Source organism: Electrona antarctica (genome assembly GCF_951216825.1).
Source record: "Electrona antarctica genome assembly, chromosome: 8".
Taxonomy (NCBI): domain Eukaryota; kingdom Metazoa; phylum Chordata; class Actinopteri; order Myctophiformes; family Myctophidae; genus Electrona; species Electrona antarctica.
The window spans coordinates 26,186,602-26,208,350 of NC_136789.1; the positions used below are offsets into that span (position 1 = coordinate 26,186,602).

General features: G+C 45.6%; 1 protein-coding gene across 2 annotated transcripts in view; it reads right to left on the reverse strand.

The window, feature by feature from the left end:
• taf1 (TAF1 RNA polymerase II, TATA box binding protein (TBP)-associated factor) overlaps positions 1-21,749 on the reverse strand; it is a 37,881-nt gene that overhangs the window by 3,689 nt on the left and 12,443 nt on the right. For both annotated transcript variants that reach the window (XM_079507124.1, XM_079507123.1), the window contains exons 13-38: positions 21,316-21,423; positions 21,044-21,217; positions 20,411-20,584; positions 20,146-20,250; positions 19,841-20,041; positions 19,578-19,719; positions 17,030-17,160; positions 16,838-16,918; positions 16,592-16,741; positions 16,349-16,468; positions 14,599-14,774; positions 13,256-13,485; positions 12,354-12,561; positions 11,363-11,534; positions 10,568-10,782; positions 10,118-10,226; positions 9,902-10,000; positions 9,616-9,793; positions 9,411-9,478; positions 9,191-9,313; positions 8,962-9,054; positions 8,019-8,103; positions 7,125-7,192; positions 5,979-6,095; positions 1,760-1,855; positions 630-858 (exon numbers count right to left, since the gene is read on the reverse strand). In XM_079507124.1, coding sequence (XP_079363250.1) covers positions 630-858; positions 1,760-1,855; positions 5,979-6,095; positions 7,125-7,192; positions 8,019-8,103; positions 8,962-9,054; positions 9,191-9,313; positions 9,411-9,478; positions 9,616-9,793; positions 9,902-10,000; positions 10,118-10,226; positions 10,568-10,782; positions 11,363-11,534; positions 12,354-12,561; positions 13,256-13,485; positions 14,599-14,774; positions 16,349-16,468; positions 16,592-16,741; positions 16,838-16,918; positions 17,030-17,160; positions 19,578-19,719; positions 19,841-20,041; positions 20,146-20,250; positions 20,411-20,584; positions 21,044-21,217; positions 21,316-21,423 — 3,652 coding nt within the window. The remainder of the gene's footprint in view (positions 1-629; positions 859-1,759; positions 1,856-5,978; positions 6,096-7,124; positions 7,193-8,018; positions 8,104-8,961; positions 9,055-9,190; positions 9,314-9,410; positions 9,479-9,615; positions 9,794-9,901; positions 10,001-10,117; positions 10,227-10,567; positions 10,783-11,362; positions 11,535-12,353; positions 12,562-13,255; positions 13,486-14,598; positions 14,775-16,348; positions 16,469-16,591; positions 16,742-16,837; positions 16,919-17,029; positions 17,161-19,577; positions 19,720-19,840; positions 20,042-20,145; positions 20,251-20,410; positions 20,585-21,043; positions 21,218-21,315; positions 21,424-21,749) is intronic.

The window sequence follows — 21,749 nt, forward strand, 5'->3', positions numbered from 1 at the left end:
AACATAGCTTTTTCAGAAAACTGTCAGGATGTAGAAGACATTTTTAGAATCTGATCTCAGGTCAAAATGGGTTAACACAATCGGTGCCGGGATTCCTTCAAAATAGGAGCTCTGGGGTGCCGGAAAGACATGGCCGCTTTTACTCTGAAACCCACGACCCGGAAACAATCTGCTACATTGCTAGCTTACATTGCTATCGTTTTAATTTATACGATATATGATCCAAAAAGCGTTCATATTTTGCGGGAGAGACGGATGAGGAGCAGAAATGAAGCGCTAGTATATCGATCAGTTCAAAACCACGGAGAGCGCCCTGGATTAGGAGAGACGAGTCATTCTTTCTGCCGCGCTAACAGCTAAGTCAACGGAAAGCTAACATGAGCCCAGAGCGTAGCATACGGTAGCCGAAAGGCGAACTGACAAATACAAAAAAAGGAAAAAAATCTGAATATTCCTCTCTCGCCCGGTATCATTGAGGATGCGCTAGGACGTCTATGGACGCGTCGATTGGGACCCCTAGGACGCGTGGACACGTCCTACGGACGGAAACGCTTAACGACTCAACTAGAGAGATTGTCAAATGTTACAGGTAAGGATGGTAGCATGACGCTCCTGACAGCTGGACTTACAGGAGAAAGGGTTGTCACCCTCCTCTTCGCTGCCGTCATCCTCCCCGTCTGACATGAGCAGGTCTTCATACAGGACACTGGCTTGGGGCGGCCGGTTGGAGCCTTCGTCCTCTCCCTCTCCCTCCTCCTCCTCCTCCTCTTCCTCCTGGCCAAGCAGCCGCCTGCGGGGGGGCAGCAACATCTCCTCTTCGTCCTCCTCATCCTCCAGGTCTCCTTCTCCGTCCTCTGCCTGGCAAATCAGAATGGAAAAGAGATGTGCGTTTAACAACCCCAGAGGCAGTTTTATTTAAGATGAATCGGTGAAAAAGGTCAATCAATGGTTGGATTCTTTTGAGATGCACTGATATTGTTTTTTTGCTCAAGGAAAAGCAGAAATGTGCAATTCTGTCCCCGTGAAATTGAGGGAGAATAAATGCTACATCCTATCCTATATTAAAATTGGTTTAAGGGAGGACGCCAGGACAGGCCAGAGCCATCTAATAGAAGAGTTGCGATATTGAGGGGGCAGAAAACAGCCCGGTCACGTGGTTCATGTACTCGTGCGAGCCCATAGACTCCAATGCATTCCGTAAACTTCCGGTTGTCCCCATGCTCAATAGAAGTCTATGTAGAAGAGCCCCGCCATTGGAGTGAACGGAGTTTGCGTAACTCTGTCTTACTCTATGGCTCTGGGACAGGCTAGCCGGGCGGGCGGACCTCTGACGTCACACTGATGTCACAACGTCATCATGCTCATGTCACCATCACTCAGCCACAACCAATAAAGCTGTAAGATCCACCCCATATGGGAACCAAAGGGGGCATGCCCATATATGGGCATAAAAGGGACAAGGACTGACAGATACAGAGATCTCCATATTTGGGCATATCAGTCGAATCGGCAGTGCGACGTTGGTGTGAAGGCCGCATAGCAGCCCAAACTCTAGATGTGAGGGCCGCGTAGAGGCCCGAACCTCTAGTCAAAAAATCTTTGACTACTGTGCTTTTAGCCTTAATTTGTCCATTTCCCACAAATCTAGACTAGATCATCCGTGACTCGATGCGTGCTCCATTGAAGATATATATTGTTGCGTACGGTATATCCGACTACAGCCACAAAACAAATGTCTCTGATAATCTGTCCATCTTACAGGAGCTGGAGTCTTGGGCTTTCCGTCATCGTCCTCCTCATAGCCTTCGATATCTACGTCAGACTCTTCTTCACCAAGCCTCCTGCCATGGCGACCCTGTAGGTCACACACAGATATGGTGTGTGAAAAGACTCCTGCCTCTTTCCTGTATACACGTCAGTTAAAGGAGCATTCAGTGATTTGGGTGATTTGGAAAAACCCCCGGTCGGTCTGCCCCGGTAACAAGATGTGCACATGCACGCACTACAGTGGGGGGGACACGTAACAGGCCAGCAGCACGCACACCAAGGCCCGCCCCCGCTCGATCATGATTGGCGGAAGGCCCCTCTCTATCCTGATTGGATGAAGGCTGGGTCACCTAGCCAAAAACGAAACCTACAGGGTTTTTTTTACCCCAGGGGTTAACTGGGGATAGGGAGGAACTCCTTATATGGTCAGCACACTCTATAGTAGGGAGGATTATCACAACAAAACAAAAAAAGAAGTGATATTTGAATTAAGTGAAATCACTGAATATACCTTTAAAGACTTAACTTACTACATCTGTGCCATGTCTATGGTGCTACTCTTGTTTTGTTATCCGTAATGCCCTGATTTGGACAACGCACATTCTCATATTAGTGTGTTAAAAAACAAAAGCAATGCACCAAATGAACCCCCAATACTATCTTAATTCACAGGTTCAAGCAATGTTCTGATGGAATGGCATAAAACGCAGGGAAAGTGAGTAATGGGAGGGCTGAGCAAGGAGGGGTTGTTTTAAGGAGAGGTGACATCCAGGAAGGAAAAGCCTTATTTCTCTCTCCGTACCTGCCCCCCTCCTCTCTTCTCTGGAGCAACCACTAGAGGTCCTTCAGAGAACAAGCCTCCGGTGTCTGTGGGCAGACTCCCTGGAGCCCCACTGTCAAACAGATCAGCAGGCTGTCCAGCACCAATCACACAGCAGCACGCACACGCACACACACACACACACACACACACACACACACACACACACACACACACACACACACACACACACACACACACACACACACACACACACACACACACACACAGGACAACAGGAAGGCAGGGGGAAAAACACAGGTTGGGAAAGAGAAGAGAGACTACAGTGAAGAAACTACTGTTAACAGAGGAAGGTAAAGAAAGGCAAAGGTTTAGAAAGGGGGATACTATACAGTCAGAGACTAGCTAAAAGAGGTTCTAAAAGGGCAGCGGACATTTAGTGGGGACAAAAGCTGTACATAGGAGGGGCTAGCGCCCCTCACAGAGTGTTGGGCAGGAGGAGTAGCACGAAGGCTTCACGCCCTCCCGGTGGGGGCTCCTCACTGGCAGGTGAGTCAGTAGGATACAACAACAAAATGTGTGTGGAAAGGAATCAACCCTAACCCTAAATTGGGGAGAAGGAATTGGTATAAAAAAAAAAAAGAAAAGGCACAAAAAGAAAGAAAGCTGGATACCAGCTGGACCTAACCATTTTACTTACTTCATTGAAATTGAAAACTAAGTCAAAACTAAGTCTAAAGTAAATAAAAACAACAACAAAGCTATAATAACCATAGTCCAAGTGCAGTTGGCCAGGTCATTACCTGGGTCTATAATCCTATTTACACTATGCTTCTATTGGATACTGCAACTATACCTACACCTCTATTAACACCCGGGGGTATTTGTTACCATTAGATCAGGACGCCCAGCGTTTCTTCAGGGCCCATTTCAAGGTGCACAAGGCGCCATCTTGGATGTAGCTGAAGTAGCTAGATGTAACCAAACACCCCCGAGGCGATCGACAACAACGGGTAGTATGATTACTTCTAACGCGACAAGCGACGGGACCGCCAAAAACCTTCTTTGGTTAGAATTGGACGGATTGATTTAGATCAAGAGTTATTCACGTTTGAAGATTTATCTTCTCATCCACTAAAATGGAGGGGGACCACTTTAGATGACGTCCCAACCGGAAATGACATCGAATGTTGCCCAACAGGCACTCCCAGCCTGTGGAGCGGTGCGCTCGGTTATGATATCATTAATGTTCCGTCCTGTGATTAATCTCCGTCCTGGGCGACGAGCGGGATTATTTGATAGGACGGAGACCTCCATTTTTAGACCAGCCGCTCGGAGTGTTAACACTGGTGGCATGCATACTATGCACAGACATTACCAGCACAAGTGGCGAGGGCTAGGTTGGGTGTCAACTCATTGTGGGTTTTGGACTTTTCGCTTAAAATCACATATACGAGAAAATATTATTCCCCTAGCTCAGCTGTGTCCAAAGTGCTCTCTCTCTCTCTCATCACCCAAATGGCAATACACAGCATGGCGAGATTGGCACATACGTATAAGAAGTGTGTAACTGTTAAGAAGCGTAGATAAAAACAATGTAAAATGCTTCAGTTGTCCTACCACAAATCAACAACAATGCAGACGCATTTACAACAGCTGTCCATTAGCCTACTAGCATCACTGCAAGGTTGCGTCATGACTCATGTGCAGGTAAAACCACTGCGATAATCACAAAAAGATGCACATGGAATACACAGTCCCGTCTAGGGGTGGAAAATAAAATCTATTCATGGATTAATATTGACTGCCATGGACGTAGATGTCCGTCATCTCAAATCCAACGCTTGACTGCAATGGATGTAGATCTCCGCCATCTGGTGATTTCAGTGATTACGCCAGAGTGCTCTTCTCCAACCTATGAATGATCTATGACTTCCAGAAGGAAGAGCAATTTACATTTTCCTGAATGCTGATTCACCTTTCTAAATAATACTTCAGGTCAACGAGAACTTCATTTTATGTCACTACCCACGACTGCAGGTAAAAAGTGGAAAAATGAGGAAGGTTGACGAATAGCTTTAAGTGGCTTAACTCCTTTGCTGCCCCTAGTGTTAGCATGCTGTTACTGCCCGATATGCCGCCCGTCCAGGCCCACTATACGGAGCTTGTTGTCGTTCAGGAAGGTGGGGGCCTCCGGACAACACCACTGGCATTAGCCCACAGCCTTTAAACAGGAAGGTGGGGGCCTCCGGACAACACCACTGGCATTAGCCCACAGCCTTTAGCTAGCAGTAGGTGTGGGCCTCCGGACAACACCACTGGCATTAGCCCACAGCCTTTAGAAGGTGGGGGCCTCCGGACAACACCACTGGCATTAGCCCACAGCCTTTAGCTAGCAGTAGGTGGGGGCCTCCGGACAACACCACTGGCATTAGCCCACAGCCTTTAGCTAGCAGTAGGTGGGGGCCTCCGGACAACACCACTGGCATTAGCCCACAGCCTTTAGCTAGCAGTAGGTGGGGGCCTCCGGACAACACCACTGGCATTAGCCCACAGCCTTTAGCTAGCAGTACAACTAGCAAAAAAAGTTCAGCGATGCGATACAAACTCACAAATTACTTACGATCGTCGGGTGCGCGGCGGCGCACCATAGACAGCTCTAGAACCTTTGGAGATACGGCGCTTTGAAAATCGGGTTATAATGGAGGCTCAACAGAGCTGGATTTAAAAATCGCATCGCTGGTGGTGACGGAGGAAGCAATGCTAAAAGGTAAACAGACGGAAGGCGCGTTCATATATGGATTAAACGGTTGTCCACGCTTATACGCGTAGCTGGCATAAATAGGTCCCAATAACCTAGCTACGTTTATAAGCGTAGATGGCAATAAAATAATTAAGTGGGGCGCCGCTGGCCTAGCTTTAATGAAGCCTGACTGTGAGTCGGCAGTTCGAATCCAGAGCCTGGCGTCCTTTGCTTTGTGTCACTGCCCGTCTCTCTCCCTGTTTTCTCTCTCTCTCTCAACTGTGTACTATCAATAAAGGCAGAAAAGCTCCAAGAATATCTTATAAGTGGCTTAAAGTGGGAATACCGGTATTAAAGCTATTAGGGAGGGTTGTGAAATAGTCCATGTAATGTCGTCACGTCATGGTGTACGTCACACATTCAGTGTGACATAGCACTTTTGTAAAATTAATTACAATTGGTTCCTTTTTGAGTGGTGCAAACCACTCCAACAACCAGCTTTGTCTGTATGTTTGTGTACGTGTCCGTGCACAGGTGAGCATGGTTGCTATGGTTAGTGTGTGACGTCACTGACATAGCTGATCAGACTATATAAGACCTTGCACCACTCAGTTCACACGGGTGTGATTTTTTTCATTATGACAGAAAATGATGTTCACAGCTCAGAACTTGGACTGGAGTCAGTACCTGGGGTGTGTACGGTCCCGGGGTCATCGGGTCCAGACACTCCAGGTCGGCAGCATCCAGAGCAGCCTCTTTAGCAGTGGAGATGTCCTTCTCCAACTGGGTCAGGTGCTCGTCATACTGGGAAGTTAAAGTACTATCAATGAATAACGAATGGTGACTCGTGGACCCATTCTGGGCGGGAACCCCTTTTGGTGTTTTAAGCATTATGTTATACTTTAGTTATTGAAAAATAGCAGATCTACAAGCTCATAGCACGGCATCGTTTTTAATGTTTTTTTTAACTCAAATCTTTGCTTCTGGAGGGGTCCCTGGAACAACATATTTTCAGATGGGGGGTCAGCGGCCAATTACATATAATTCTGGGGCTCCTTGACATGAAATAGTTTGAGAACAATTGATATAGAAACATAAGTTTTTCTGAAAACTATCATGATTTAGAAGATATTTGTAGAATCTGGTATCAGGTCGAAATGGGTTAAAGCTAAATAAAATCTCACGACTGAACCGTTTTGTTAGGCGAAGTCCTAACGGCGTGAAAGGAGCCCCTCCACACACTAGAGCTGTGTTTCATAAAAATGCTAAATATGTCAAATAATTGTTTTGGTAGCCAGTTGAATAAATTGCAGATTGAGGCTTTAACATGTATTCATGAAATTATGGGGGTTTCCTGGGAGATTAAACATGTATTCTATCTCTAGTCTGACCACTTCAAACACTATTCCATTTTAACCCATTCTGGACGGGAACCCCTGTTTTAAGCATTATGATCTACTTTAGCTATTGAAAAATAGCAGATTTACAAGCTCATAGTGCCGCGCTACAAGCTTGTAGATCTGCTATTTTTTAAAAATGGTGAAAAGGCTTTGTAAGCTTGTAGTTTGTAGATAGTGTGGCAGTAGTCAGCTTTGTAAGCTTGTAGTTTGTAGATAGTGTGGCAGTAGTCAGCTTTGTAAGCTTGTAGTTTGTAGATAGTGTGGCAGTAGTCAGCTTTGTAAGCTTGTAGTTTGTAGATAGTGTGGCAGTAGTCATGCAGACTTCTGTGGCGACTGAGACCTTTAATCTATGGGTGACTCCAGTTTCTTCATTCAGCCTGACTCTGTGGAAGATAATTTAAAATGCAACACACGTTTGGCACACCACACTCACCTCTTCCAAGGTGTGTTTGCACACATTGACGATACCCAGAGCTGTCTGAGTGTAAGGACTCTCTGGGCCTGAGAAGGACATCAAAGAAAGAATAAGTGGTTTATTTGATATATCATTGATCGAACCACTGAACTGTACAATTAGGCTGTGTGTACATGTACACCAAAGCATTTTTTCACCCAGCTGAAAACACAAGGCAGTCTTCTGAAACACTCATTTGGTAGTGCTTGAGGGCAGAGCGATTGTGAAGTGATGATGAGAGCAGCGTTCTACACAAGGTTTTTTGAGCGGTGCCTGCCCCCGCTCCATTACGCAGCTGTGTGTGTCCCCCTCCTACCTACCCTATATGTATGCGTGTCCCTGTGTGTGTCCCCCTCCTACCTACCCTATATGTATGCGTGTCCCTGTGTGTGTCCCCCTCCTACCTACCCTATATGTATGCGTGTCCCTGTGTGTGTCCGAGCACGGAAAGCTGCAACACGGTAAAGGTGGTTGCGCACTGGAAGCGTTTTTTTGGAAAACCGACGGAAAAACACAGCTAAAAATCCGAAAACGCGTCCAGTGTGCAGGGACCTTAACTCTGTAATTTCTCGACCGTTTCGGATGCGGGAAGGCTTGCCGGAACAGGGCCGCCACCCCTGGGCATGTTCCTGGGGGTCTGGATGTTCCATAGTTGCACCGCTCAGTTCACACAGGTGTGATTTTTTTACTCTCAGCGACCAGATAAAAGCACCAAAAGTACATGGCTCTGGGAAGAATATGCTCCTTTTGAGAACAATTCCAAACATACATGTGCTAAGGAAAACTTCCTTGGTGGACACAGAACCTTAGGGCTTCTGCTTGGCTTTAGAGAGCAATAAGGAGGTTGTCTTAAATAGATATATTACTACTGACCGTTGTACTTGATACTGTTGGCGTGGATGTAACCGACGTCAGTCAAGAAGACATCACGGTTCTGGTACTTGTGTTTGGAGATGTTCTGTTGTATCACAGCAACCAGAGGGAGAGACAGACAGACACGTACGATTCACAGATGATTATTCAATATTATAACTATACATCTGTACTTGATCACATGCCCAGCCTTTATTTTCCCTGTGTGAGGGGAGAGATAAATAGGACAGATCAACTATATCAGTCTTAGGGATATAAACTGTTATTCGGTCTGGGTAGGTTAATGGGAAAAATCTGACCAAACACCACAAGCTAAAATGCACTGTACAAACAAAAATATTTCACTAAGCACAGTTGCTGCGGACGGTGTACGGTGTAGTAGAACTGACTACACCGACTGAAGAGCCACTGGAGTTAATCTGGGCACAAAGGAACCAAGACAGTGGAAAACCCACAGATAGCAACCATCGACTGCATACCAAACAGCTGCATAGCTACCTCCCTCCCCCACACTGTCGGGAAATTCCTGCAGGACAACCATTGTGCTCCTCATTGACGGGAATGTCAATGTATATATTAAAGTGTAGATGAAATAATATTTTTTCCATTGCCTTGAAATAAGGCTATGGGTATGTGATAAACAAATGATCACTAACTCCCAGCTGCTCCCAGTAGCTAAAACTGGGGGCAGCTGGGAGTTACAAAAATAAATAAAACTGCATTGTAGAAACAATCCATCCTTTTGAGGGTGGTTGTTTACACTGAGGCGGCGGTTTCCAAAGCAGTTGGCTGTAGCTTTGTTATCAGTTGTTCCCGCTGGGGTTCTAGTGTCCAGACATATCAGCAGGCAGATATCTCCAAACATCTGGCAACTTGATACTACAAAATGCCCAAGTGATAATCTCTATTTATATACCATGTTCTAAGACTGTGACTCTCTCACCTTGCGGAGGTTCTCCAGGTCCATGGGGTTGACGATCACCTTGTAATAATCTGGCACAAACTTCTTGTTGACTGGGTGGTGGAATGGCCATGACTAGAGAAAGATGAGGAATGAGGGTAACTACTACTTTTTTCTTTATACTATATACAGACCGCAACAAAACAAACGGGTGAGGTTAGGCAATTGTGACAACATCTAGAGAGAAAGCAAGGAGGCTGTGTTAACTCACATCAGGAACCACCATCATTTTCTGTGTCACAATATTATCCAGGATAAAGGAAAAGGCCACCTGGTCGTCGTCATCCAGCAGGGGGTTGATGGCTTTCTCCAACCTCACCATCCTGTCTTCCTTCTGCACAGACAGACAGACAGACAGACAGCATCCAGAGGGTCATACCGTCATAGTGGTCAACAACAGGGAATGGAGGCTGGGACAGATTCACACTCACCTCTTTTAGTTTAGCGTCACACAGGTCCAACATGGACTGAGCCACCTGGGTTATTGGATGCTTTGCACCTGCATGTCCCAACAGAGAGAGATAGTTTAACATCTACTACTGACTTACTGTACCGAGTAAACATCAAAGTTGATAATAGGTGTTAAAAGTAATAATAGATATATGGACAGAATTTCATGTTAAATGCTTGGCTTACCATTGTATGTGGCACTGTTTTTAACGATAAGCTCCACATTCTCGCGGAACTCCTCCCGAGACGGGTACAGTCTCTTCCGCACGTTCTCCCTCAGCGTCTGCAAGTCCATGGGTCGAGTGATGATCTTGTAGTAATCCTTCACTACCTTGGCATTGACTGGCGTGTGGAATGGATATGTCTGTGTGGAGAGACGGCAAAGATAGTCATGCAGAGCCTGTGACCGGGGGAGCTGTAGCACTGTGTGAAATGTGATATTTGGCTGTGTTAATAGTTGCGAGAGTCTCACATTAGGGTGGTCCCGAATGTCGTTGATGATGCTCTCCAGTACAGACGATAAGGTCACCATGGGGTCAGTGCGTCTGCGGTGGATGGACTTGTGTGGTCTCTGAACAGAGGGCGGAATTAACAGAGTCAAACAGACGTTTACAAGAACACAGACAATGAATGAAATGGTCGTCCTTAACGAGGACAACGTGGTAGAAAGCATCAGAAAGGAGCTCACGTTGAGGTAGTCGCAGTGCACTGCGCTGCCAACGCGTCTCTTCTTCTTAGGCGGGAGCTGTTGTTTGGGGAACTTGAGCACTAAAGACTTCCGCCGCACCTCATCGGCACTATGGGGGAAGGGATGGATTAAATGGTAAATGGTGCATTTATATAGCGCCTTTATCCAAGGCGCTTTACATAGATTGTGCATTACATTCACCCATTCACACACACGTTCATACACCGATGGCGGCGGAAACCATGCAAGGCACCAACCAGCACATCAGGCGCAATTAGGGGTCAAGGACACTTCGACACTAAGTCTGGGGGAGCCCGAGTTCGAACTGGCAACCTCGCGGTTACCATCCAGCCACTCTACCCCTGAGCCACCGCCGCCCACTAGATTATAGTCATGTGTTCAAATTTGAAGTAGCTCAGCTTCAGCAGAACACCTATGGAAGTCCAATACCTTTCAATGAGCTGCTTGCCCAAAACGATCTTGGTGCCTTCCACCTTGATCAGCTCCTCGTTATCGTTGTGGATGATCGTTGTCTTCTCGAGCTCTTCTTCCTGCTCCTCCGTCATGGCGACAGGGTTGGAGGGAGGCGCGTTGGTCTGGTAGTACAGTGGGCAGAACTTATTGGTCCTCATGTGTCCAATGGCTCCACACGCGCCGCACTTTAGCTAGGGAAGAGAGAATAGAACATGCGCTCGTCACGGTCCAGTATGGTTAATATCAATGCATTGAAAGAAGAGTAGTGGCAGTGAATTCTCACACCTTTCCCAGGTTAAAAGAAGAAGGCAAAAAAAAAAACCCTCAAATGTGCAGATAACCAGCAAGCTGGTAAGAAATAAGAAAAAAGTGATGTAAATAGGTTTTCAATGTAATGAGTCCCGGGATGCAGGGATGGTCTTTTAGATGAGTCCCAGGGACATTTTATGAGTCCCACTTCAACAACGTTAGGAGTCATATTTTGCCATTTTTACAAATTGCAGCATTTAACTCCCATTTCATTCTATATGGTTTTAATGTGGTTATATTCATGTAGAAAACAGAAGAAGAAATGATTATTATAACTAAAGCTAGCAAAATAAACTAGAATAAAAAACAGTACAGTAGTGCATCCCGTGGATGCAGAGGTCGTTGTTTTATTGCGTCCCTTAACTATAAACTGCGTTTTGGGATGCAAAATGCACCCTATTTTAATCTCTGCAGAAAGCGATAGAGAGGTAAAAGTTAAAAGTAATAAATCGTCAAGCTTACTTTGACCTTGAGGTCTGGCCTCTCCTTGACCTTCTTGGGCTTCTTCTCCGGGGGGCCCTTGAACTTGTCCTTCTCCTGGTTGCGTTTCAGCCTCCTCAGCTGTTCCTGGATGCGCCGTCGCTCCTTCCTCATCTCCTCTCTGTGCTGCTCGTCGAACAGGGCGAACTTGCGTCTGCAAGAGGAAGGAAAGACTTGAACTCAGTACGGTTTAACCCATTTTGGGGCGGGAACCCCTTTTGTTGTTAGCATTATGTTATGCTTTAGCTATTGAAAAATAGCAGATCTACAAGCTCATAGCGCGCCACCGAGTGGCGCGCTACGAGCTTGTAGGTCTGCTATTTTTTTTAAATCCTAAAAATGTGGTGCAAATCTTTGAATATATATTCTTTCAGAGCAAGCGTTTTTAAATTGCTTCTGGGGAGTCCCTGGAACAACATATTTTCAGATGGGGGTCGGCAGCCAATTTCATAAAATTTCTGGGGTCCTTGACATGAAAATGTTTGAGAACCACTGACAGAAACAGTCATGATTTAGAACAGGGGTTCTCAACGTTTTTGGCCGGGGACCCCCGGAAATGCTTTGGCAATGTCTCGGGACCCCCGCCCCGCCCCCTCCCGACCCCCAATATAAATTGACTGCTACAATAACCTTAAACCATTTTGGGCGGGAACCCCTTTTGGTGTTTTAAGCATTGTTATAATTTAGCTATTGAAAAATAGCAGATCTACAAGCTCATAGCGCGCCACCGAGTGGCGCGCTACGAGCTTGTAGGTCTGCTATTTTTGAAAAACCGTGAAAAAAAAAATATATATCTTTTTTTTTTTTTTTAATAATTTGGGGACCCCCTAAAATAATTTGACGACCCCCCAAGGGGTCGCGACCCACGGGTTGAGAACCCCTGATTTAGAAGACATTTGTAGAATCGTCCTCGGGTCTAAATGGGTTAAAGACCGCTCGTCTCCCACATCTCCGGAATGTGAACTGGACTCACATGAAGTCGTCGTCCTTGGTGGTTCTGATCCTGAGGTAGGCGTCGATGACGGACGCCTTGCGCACCGTCTCGCAGCGCACGTACTCCTTGCCGTCTTCGTCCCTGAAGGTGCGGTAGATCTTCAGCCGTCTCCCAGTGGCCGAGGAGTTAAGGCTGGTGACGGAGGAGGCGTCGTCGTCCTTGTGGGAGCCGGTGGACAAGGCACTGGCTGTGGAGCATAGAAAAGGAAGCGGTAAACACACCGACTAACAAGATGTAATACATTATCTTTTTTTTTTATCATCATTTATTTTGAGTTCTCTCTTTTCTGACAGACACAAGGACAACACAACAGTCTTACATACAAGACAGTGTACATATAAAATACTAACAACAATGTATATAAAAACCACAACAATGAAAACAAAGAAAATAAAAATGACGAGAAGAAAAAAAAAAAGAAAAAAAAAACACTTATGTGACCTAAGTGGTTTTCATTGGGTTCAAGAATTATCGGTTAATGCTTAAATAGTTAATTGATACGTTTTGATAAGCTTATCGATTGATTAACCAGTTAGTTGATAAGCAGCGTTTTTTTTTTTTTTTAAAGGAAAAATCTACACTTACTGATATACAGAAAGAATACAAAAGGCATATTATATTCCTTAATCAAATAGTAATTCTACCATTTGCGATACAGGGCCAGGCAATGGCATCTTTGTATGAGAAATAGAATCAAATGAAAAAAAGTATTGTCTGTCACATCACATGCAAAAGCAGAGACGTTTCGATGAATTCCATTAGTTATTAACGGTTAAGTTTAACCGACTAATTTCTTAACGGCGATTAATCGATTAACGTCCCTAGTTGTTTGTTCAATTAATGTGGATAACACAGCACAGACTCAAAGCACACAAACTCACAGAATCCTTTGCGGGCCTTGCGTCCCTTGTGGTCACGGTCGCTCTCCTCGCCCATCAGCATCCTCTGCAGTTCCTTCCTCTCCTGCTCCTCCCTGTCACGGGACATCTGGGAGATGGTCTTCTTGTTCTGCAGCATGTTCTCAATGTTCTTCCCCAACTCCTCCAGGTCACTGTCCTCGGCGGAGCTGCTGTCCGTGTCTGTGGAGAGCACCTCTGTGGACTCCAACACCCTGGTGGGGAAAAGGAGTGAGGCCTGTTAGACTGTGGAGAGCACCTCTGTGGACTCCAACACCCTGGTGGGGAAAAGGAGCGAGGCCTGTTAGACTGTGGAGAGCACCTCTGTGGACTCCAACACCCTGGTGGGGAAAAGGAGCGAGGCCTGTTAGACTGTGGAGAGCACCTCTGTGGACTCCAACACCCTGGTGGGGAAAAGGAGCGAGGCCTGTTAGACTGTGGAGAGCACCTCTGTGGACTCCAACACCCTGGTGGGGAAAAGGAGCGAGGCCTGTTAGTGTGGAGAGCACCTCTGTGGACTCCAACACCCTGGTGGGGAAAAGGAGCGAGGCCTGTTAGACGTGTGGAGAGCACCTCTGTGGACTCCAACACCCTGCTGGGGAAAAGGAGCGAGGCCTGTTAGACTGTGGAGAGCACCTCTGTGGACTCCAACACCCTGGTGGGGAAAAGGAGCGAGGCCTGTTAGACTGTGGAGAGCACCTCTGTGGACTCCAACACCCTGGTGGGGAAAAGGAGCGAGGCCTGTTAGACTGTGGAGAGCACCTCTGTGGACTCCAACACCCTCCAACACCCAAAAAGTATTTATTTAAAGACGTTTACGCCGCGGACAAAGCCAACTCGAGTCGTGACAAATCATGACAACAAACACCATTTTGTACACTTTTTTTGTTGTTTTTCTTCTTTGTAATTATTTGTTTGGTCCAAAATATTGTGTTTGTTGTCATGAGTTGTCACGACTCGAGTTGGCTTTGTCCACGGCGTAACCGTCTTTAAATAAATACTTTAAGAAATGTCTATGGGAAAAATGCATTGGGAATCATTTCCTGTGCCTGGCGTCGTCATGAAAGGGGCGGGACTGCGACGCTCTATTAGCCTACATTTTTATCCATTCTCTGTATCACAAATGTAGGCCTGTCTTGTAAGGCAGTCTGTCTTGGCAGTGCCAGTAACATTTCTTAAATTAGCCTTTCAGTATATGTTCTGGCTGGCCATCAAATGCCTTAGAAAGAAATTGGCCCAAATTGTCCCAAGGCCAAACCTGACGAATTTGCAGACACCTGCTCTAGCGACAAAAGAGTTCTAAGGAAGAGAGGATTTTTGGGTCTCACTTGTTCTGCAGGTCAAAGATCCTCTGGCACTCTTCCTTGTAGCGCTCCTGATGTTCAGCCACAGAGAAGCGGGATCCTCTGGCAAACTTGCTCATAGGTCCCTCGCCCGTACGCGCTTGCTCTGTTGACATGGTTCTCACCACGTCAATCACCTCCCAGCGGGAGAGCTTCTTAATCTGAGACAGGCAGAGACATAGTATTTTCATAGCTATACCTTTTTAATTAGTAATTCTTTCTCTGCGAAGTACGAACATATTCGTACTCCCCAGCTATGGGACGTTATCAGCCATGTACGAACATGTTCGTACCCCCTCGTATACTCCATGATTCATAACACAACACAACTTAAGAATGGAACATTTAGCTGAAGGTACTTAACATTTGTACCTTATGACCTGAAGGTACTGAACATTTGTACCTTATGACCTGAAGGTACTGAACATTTGTACCTTATGACCTGAAGGTACTGAACATTTGTACCTTATGACCTGAAGGTACTGAACATTTGTACCTTATGACCTGAAGGTACTGAACATTTATACCTTATGACCTGAAGGTACCGAACATTTGTACCTTATGACCTGAAGGTACTGAACATTTGTACCTTATGACCTGAAGGTACTGAACATTTGTACCTTATGACCTGAAGGTACTGAACATTTGTACCTTATGACCTGAAGGTACTGAACATTTGTACCTTATGACCTGAAGGTACTGAACATTTGTACCTTATGACCTGAAGGTACTGAACATTTGTACCTTATGACCTGAAGGTACTGAACATTTGTACCTTATGACCTGAAGGTACTGAACATTTATACCTTATGACCTGAAGGTACCGAACATTTGTACCTTATGACCTGAAGGTACTGAACATTTGTACCTTATGACCTGAAGGTACTGAACATTTGTACCTTATGACCTGAAGGTACTGAACATTTGTACCTTATGACCTGAAGGTACTGAACATTTATACCTTATGACCTGAAGGTACCGAACATTTGTACCTTATGACCTGAAGGTACTGAACATTTGTACCTTATGACCTGAAGGTACTGAACATTTGTACCTTATGACCTGAAGGTACTGAACATTTGTACCTTATGACCTGAAGGTACTGAACATTTGTACCTTATGACCTGAAGGTACTGAACATTTGTACCTTATGACCTGAAGGTACTGAACATTTGTACCTTATGACCTGAAGGTACTGAACATTTATACCTTATGACCTGAAGGTACTGAACATTTGTACCTTATGATCGCATCGCTCCACAGGCTGGGTTGCGCAACATTCGATTCGTTATTTCCCGGTGGGACGTCATCGAAAATGTTCCCCCCCATTTTAGCCGATGAGACCGAAAATCTTAAAACGTGAATAACTCTTGAGCTAAATCATTCCGTCCAATTCTAAGCAAAGATTATGTGTTAGACGGCCCATTGCGGTCCCGTCGCTAGTCACGTTAGAATTAATCATACCTCCCGTTGTGGCGATCGCCTCGGGAGTGTTTTGGCTACATCAAGCTACTTCAGCTACATCCGGGATAGCGCCTGGTCCTATAAATCGCTGGGCGCTCTGATTTAATGGATTAAATAACCCCGGGCGTTTGGTGTGTTAAAGTGGACGCAGCCACAGTGGCACAGGTTAACTACACTTATGCTACCAGCTAGCGGCACAGAAAGAATTAACAACAGTGCTTATGGTATACTTCTACAGGGTAACTAAATGCGATTTCTGCACACATTTCACCTCTTCTTCTGGAACGCCAAATTTGCGCAGCAGTTGCTTAGCATTTTTAAGTGACAGTCTCCTCAGATCAGCATCTGTCCCTGTCACTGTCTTCTTGGCTGGCTGAGGCTCTCTGTCATCCTGGGGGTAAAAACACACACAGCAATAAAAGAACAGAATGTAAAAGAATGATCAAACAGCTGCCTGTATAGACAATACGTTAAGAGGGTGGTGGCTGAGATGGAGCAGAGTCAAGCCTCTTACCTTCTGCTGAGTGGGCTTGTTGGGCACTTTGACATAGGAGAAGCCCTCTCCGCAGCCGGTGGGATCAGCCACGCCAGTGACCTCCAACAGACACTTCCCCTTCATGGCGGCAATGAAGGCTCTCGTCGTATTCCACGGCGCCGTTCGGACCTAATGGGGGTCAAAAGTCAGCGATAAAACTCTGAGCTTTTGCACAAATCCAAAACACCTCGACGTCTATTATGACAGAAACACATAGATCTACACCTCATCGTCAATCTTCATCTGGAAGTCTTCTTCATTCTCCTCCTCTGGAGCAAAGAAGGATTTCTCACCATATCCAGCATCCTGAAAGGAGGAACATACCTTAGAAATGCTGCAGCAGACATAATGAAAAACGTTCTATCATCACATACTGTATGTAAGCAAGCAGGCATGCAGACAGACAGAATATTGTACCTTAAGCCTTTGTTCGGCCACCAGCATACTGTAGTAAGCGCAGCACTGCTCGGGAGACACCATGGCTCTGATCTCCTCTTCTGTAGGCAGTCTGAAGTCAGGCTTCAGCACCCACCAGTTAGAGTCCATCCCTGGAACGGGAGCCATATTAGCATGTACCTAAATTGATCGCTTACTATAGAGCACCGAAGTCTGACGTCAATATCGGTAGAGGGCGCAAGTCCACGGGTTCATGTACTTTTTATTTGCATTGTAATCCACATAGGGGGATTTTAGATCGCCTCATATAAGAACTGTGTTTGAAAAATAAACATGTCATCCCGGCCGTTTCACTCGTATAGATATGAAGAATCAACTGACTGAGAGAAAACGCTAATGTTACTGCTGCTGAATTAGTTAATTTTCGCTAGAAACAGACGCTATCAAATATGAGTGACTGGCGGTCGTAAACGACACAGAGCCACCTCCCCGACAAATTCGCAGAGACACTTTGATTTTAAGATGACCCCATGTAACTCTCCATAGAGAAATTACTTTCGTGAACCAGGGGATGAGAGAGTGACGTCAGGACTTCAGCGCTCTATACCATAAGAGGTGCAACCAATATCTTGTCATCATCATTTCCATTACAGCCAGACATTGCAGTTATTGTTAGAACAGAGAGCCTGTTAATGATTTCATTTTCACTGGATTGCCTTCCGGTAGCCATGTCAAATGGATTATGATTCATAACAGCAACAACAAGTTATGATTCATAACACAACACAATTTAGGAATGGAACATTTAGCTGAAGGTACTGAACATTTGTACCGTTTGAACCGAAGGTACTGAACATTTGTACCGTTTGAACCGAAGGTACTGAACATTTGTACCTTATGACCTGAAGGCAGGGACGTAGGAGACGGGGGGTACCCCGTGGGCTAATGACCTTATATGGACCTGAAGGCAGGGACGTAGGAGATGGGGGGTACCCCGTGGGCTAATGACCTTATATGGGCCGCGGACCTTATGGGTCGCCGGCCGCGAGACTGAACGAAAAAAAAAGGGTGTTAAAAGCCTCAGACGAGGCAGTCCCAGTCCTCTGAGCGTCAAAAAAAGGACCCTGCGGCCTCCCCAGTTCTCCACAGTGAACAGTGAACAGCTCCGCAAGACTCTGCAACCGGCTTAAACTCTATGAGAACGGCCAGTATGTTCTTATCAAGCCATGGGTGGGCTTATTGCTGACGTTGTTGTTGTCACCCATACTTTGAACCCAGACTATTACAGTACCAGTGTTCCCACTAATTAAATGATAAAAAAACGCTCTCTAAAACCGGACCAAATTGCTCTAGAACCGCATAGCTCGCGCACGCGCATGGAACCACATGCACGCGCGTGCGGACTGGGCCGCTCAAGAATTGTCCCCTGTAGGTTGTAAGCCAGAGATACGTCACTGCCTGAAGGTACTGAACATTTGTACCTTTTGAACTGAAGGTACTGAACATTTGTACTTTTTGAACCGAAGGTACTGAACATTTGTACCTTCTGAACCATACACAATCCTTAAGGGTTGTCCATACTCCTTCTGACGTCCGAACCTTTCTTCGGAAAGTGACATGATTGCAAACTTCGGATGGGCGGTCCCAGAACTTGGAACCTGTGCGTGCACCGCCAGATGTCCTGACTCTACCAACTATAGTTTGGAAAGCTTGTGCAAACTGGAAGGTTTTCCGACATCAGAAGGAGTATGTACCTTTAGACTACCTCTTACCTCCGTAGTTAAATCCATAGTCTCTCTCACTGTCCTCATCTGCCAAAGTAAGGTACACTATTGCTGAACTCAAACAGTTGTTACAAACAGTATTGCTGCTCTGAAGACATAGCCTGATCCATTGATGCTGCACATGCAGTCAAATGGTGAAAAGAAGAGTCAATGCCAAGCTATGAGTTAAGCATGTTTTAAGCATTATGTTATACTTTATTGAAAAATAGCAGATCTACAAGCTCATAGCTTGTAGATCTGCTATTTTTGAAAAATCCTGAAAATGTGGCGCAGATCTTTGAATATATATTCTTCCAGATGAAACGTTTTTAATTCAAATCTTTGCTTCTGGGGCGTCCCTGGAACAACATATTTCCAGATGGGGGGGTCGGCGGCCAATTACATATACTTTTTGGGGGTCCTTGACATGAAATAGTTTGAGAATCACCGACATAGAAACATAGAAACAAGACACTTATTTTCTCAGGCTTATGGCATTTAGTCTTTGATTGTTGTTGGTACATTGTTTACATTTTGTAAAGCGTCCTTGGGTTCATGAAAGGCGCTATATAAATTCAAGCTATTATTATTATTATTATTATTATAGGGTTTTTCAGAAAACTGTCATGATTCAGAAGACATTTTGTAGAATCTGGTCTCAGGTCTAAATGGGTTAAGCGGTCATAGATGTGCGAGGGAGGGACATTCTCTGAGTCTACACTATACCTGTGGGGAGGGAGGGACATTCTCTGAGTCTACACTATACCTGTGGGGAGGGAGGGACATTCTCTGAGTCTACACTATACCTGTGCGCTTGAAGTCGGCACATAGTTTTAAGCGTTTCCGGATGCTGCTCTCTGAATGCGAGGGAAAGGCTTTCTTTATGTCCTCCATACGAATCCTCCGTGGCCGATCTTTGCTCTTCCAGAACAGACGGTAGATGAACACCTACAGAATAAGGACACAGCACAGGGGAGGGTTAGAGTAGCCGTGTTACCGTTACTGAAGATGAAACCTTCTATAGAATTACTGCAGCTTCACTTCTTTGACACAGTGAGTGTGCACATGCCTGTAGGAAGTCTCTGATGTGGGTGTTTGCTCGTTTGGAGTTGGGCCCCGGAACCTCAAACAGAGGACATTCTTGACCGACCACAAAGATGTCCACAAGCTCTCTTATGTAGTAGCCCTGACGCGTTCGCAGAACCAGGAAGTCTGTTTCCGGCATCTTGTGCAGGTAAACGGGGGCGCGGAAAAGGTTGTTCTCAAACGCCTGAAAGAAGGCAGATAACATTTTGCGTTATTGATATGATAATACATCAGTGATGATTTCCATGAGATTATATAAGTGAGATTCACTAGTGAGTCAACACTGACTTGCATCAGCTGCCCAGGGTGCAGGGAGCCTAGGAAGGGAGAGGTGTGGCAGTACACCGTCTCTCCATATTTGCAGTCTGGTGCTCCAGGATCCTTCCCAGGTTTCTGAGGAACAAACAACCAATGTTTCAGAATCATAAACAACTTTATTTATAGGTAAATGTACGGGGAATTTGACTTGGTGGACCGTGTAAACAGCTCTTCTTAACAAAGCTGTATCTACATCGTGAAAATCTAAACGGTAACAATTGAAACTAAGGCCCACCCTCTTGTAGTAGTTTTTTATCTTGGTGGCACTGCCAACTTGCATGATGAGCGGGGGATATTCCTCGCTGTATTCTGCCAGGATCAGGTCTCCGTCTTTGCCAGTCAAGTCCGGAGCTGTTCGCATAAAGAACATGTCTCCTCCACCTGCTGCCTGGCGCTCCTGCTCTCTCATCTATGACAAAACAGAAAACACACAAGAATATACACCAACAAACATTAGTTGTACTTAAGTACCGCACCTAGGGGGATAGGGCCTTCTACGTTTCGGCCCCCAACCTCTGGAATGAACTCCCCAACCATCTCAGAGTTGCTCCCTCTGTCCTCTGTCCCATCTGTCCTTGAAAACCTTAGTCAAAAGTCAAAACCCACCTCTTCAGGATAGCTTTCCCCAGCTGAGGTCTGGTTAAGATGTCCCCCCTTTCCTTGTTTATCCTTTTATCTTTTTAACCTTGTACTGTTGTTATATCTGTTTTGCTTTGTTTTTTCTAATAGTCTGTTCCTAGTGTTCTTATGTAAAGCGCTTTGGGTATTTAGAAAAGCGCTATATAAATCTGAGCTATTATTATTATTAATATATGACTCCAAGACGTTGTCTGTACAGTACGGCCTGGTAATTAAATAAGGCTCCAACCTTGGCCTTCTTCTTGATGTGTTTGAGTAGAGGCTGGGCAGGGTGCGGACCGGGCTGAGCCAATGCTCCGAATGAATACTTCTTCAGGGAGGGTCGGTGGAAGAGCCGCAGCTTCATGGGGCCCATGTGGGTGGGGAAGAATGGCTGCCGGAGCTCCACGGCCGGGATGGAGTGCTGGTGGTGGAGGAGCAAATGTGCAGTGATTGAATGAGCGATTAAAGTCTTCACTTTATGACGGACCACATCCTGTTCTCTGTGGTTGGAAGGCTCACCTGGATGATGTTGCCGCCAAAGCTCCCCCTCAGGCCCTGTTGTTTGGGGTAATAGAACTCATCGTTGGACAGGTTCCAAGGGTCCTTCACTTCAGGCTGAGACATGTTCTGGGAGTGCGAAAAATAAATCAATTTAAGTGATTTAGTCAAATTAAATCGAAGTCTATTAGTCATCACATGCCTATACTCAACAATCCCGAGCTATATTCACATTTACTTCTGTCAAGAAAGAAAGAATTAGAAGCAAAACTGTATTAAGTAACTTAAAGTAAATCAACTGTATTATTGTCTTACACACATGAACATGTATCCTTACATGAATGCATGATTTAATAAACTGTCATGAAACTTAATCCCTGGTTTCATATAGCAACGGTAGGCAGCATTACCCATTTCTCTGCATTTTGAAGAGACACCTGTACCTGCTGTGGTTC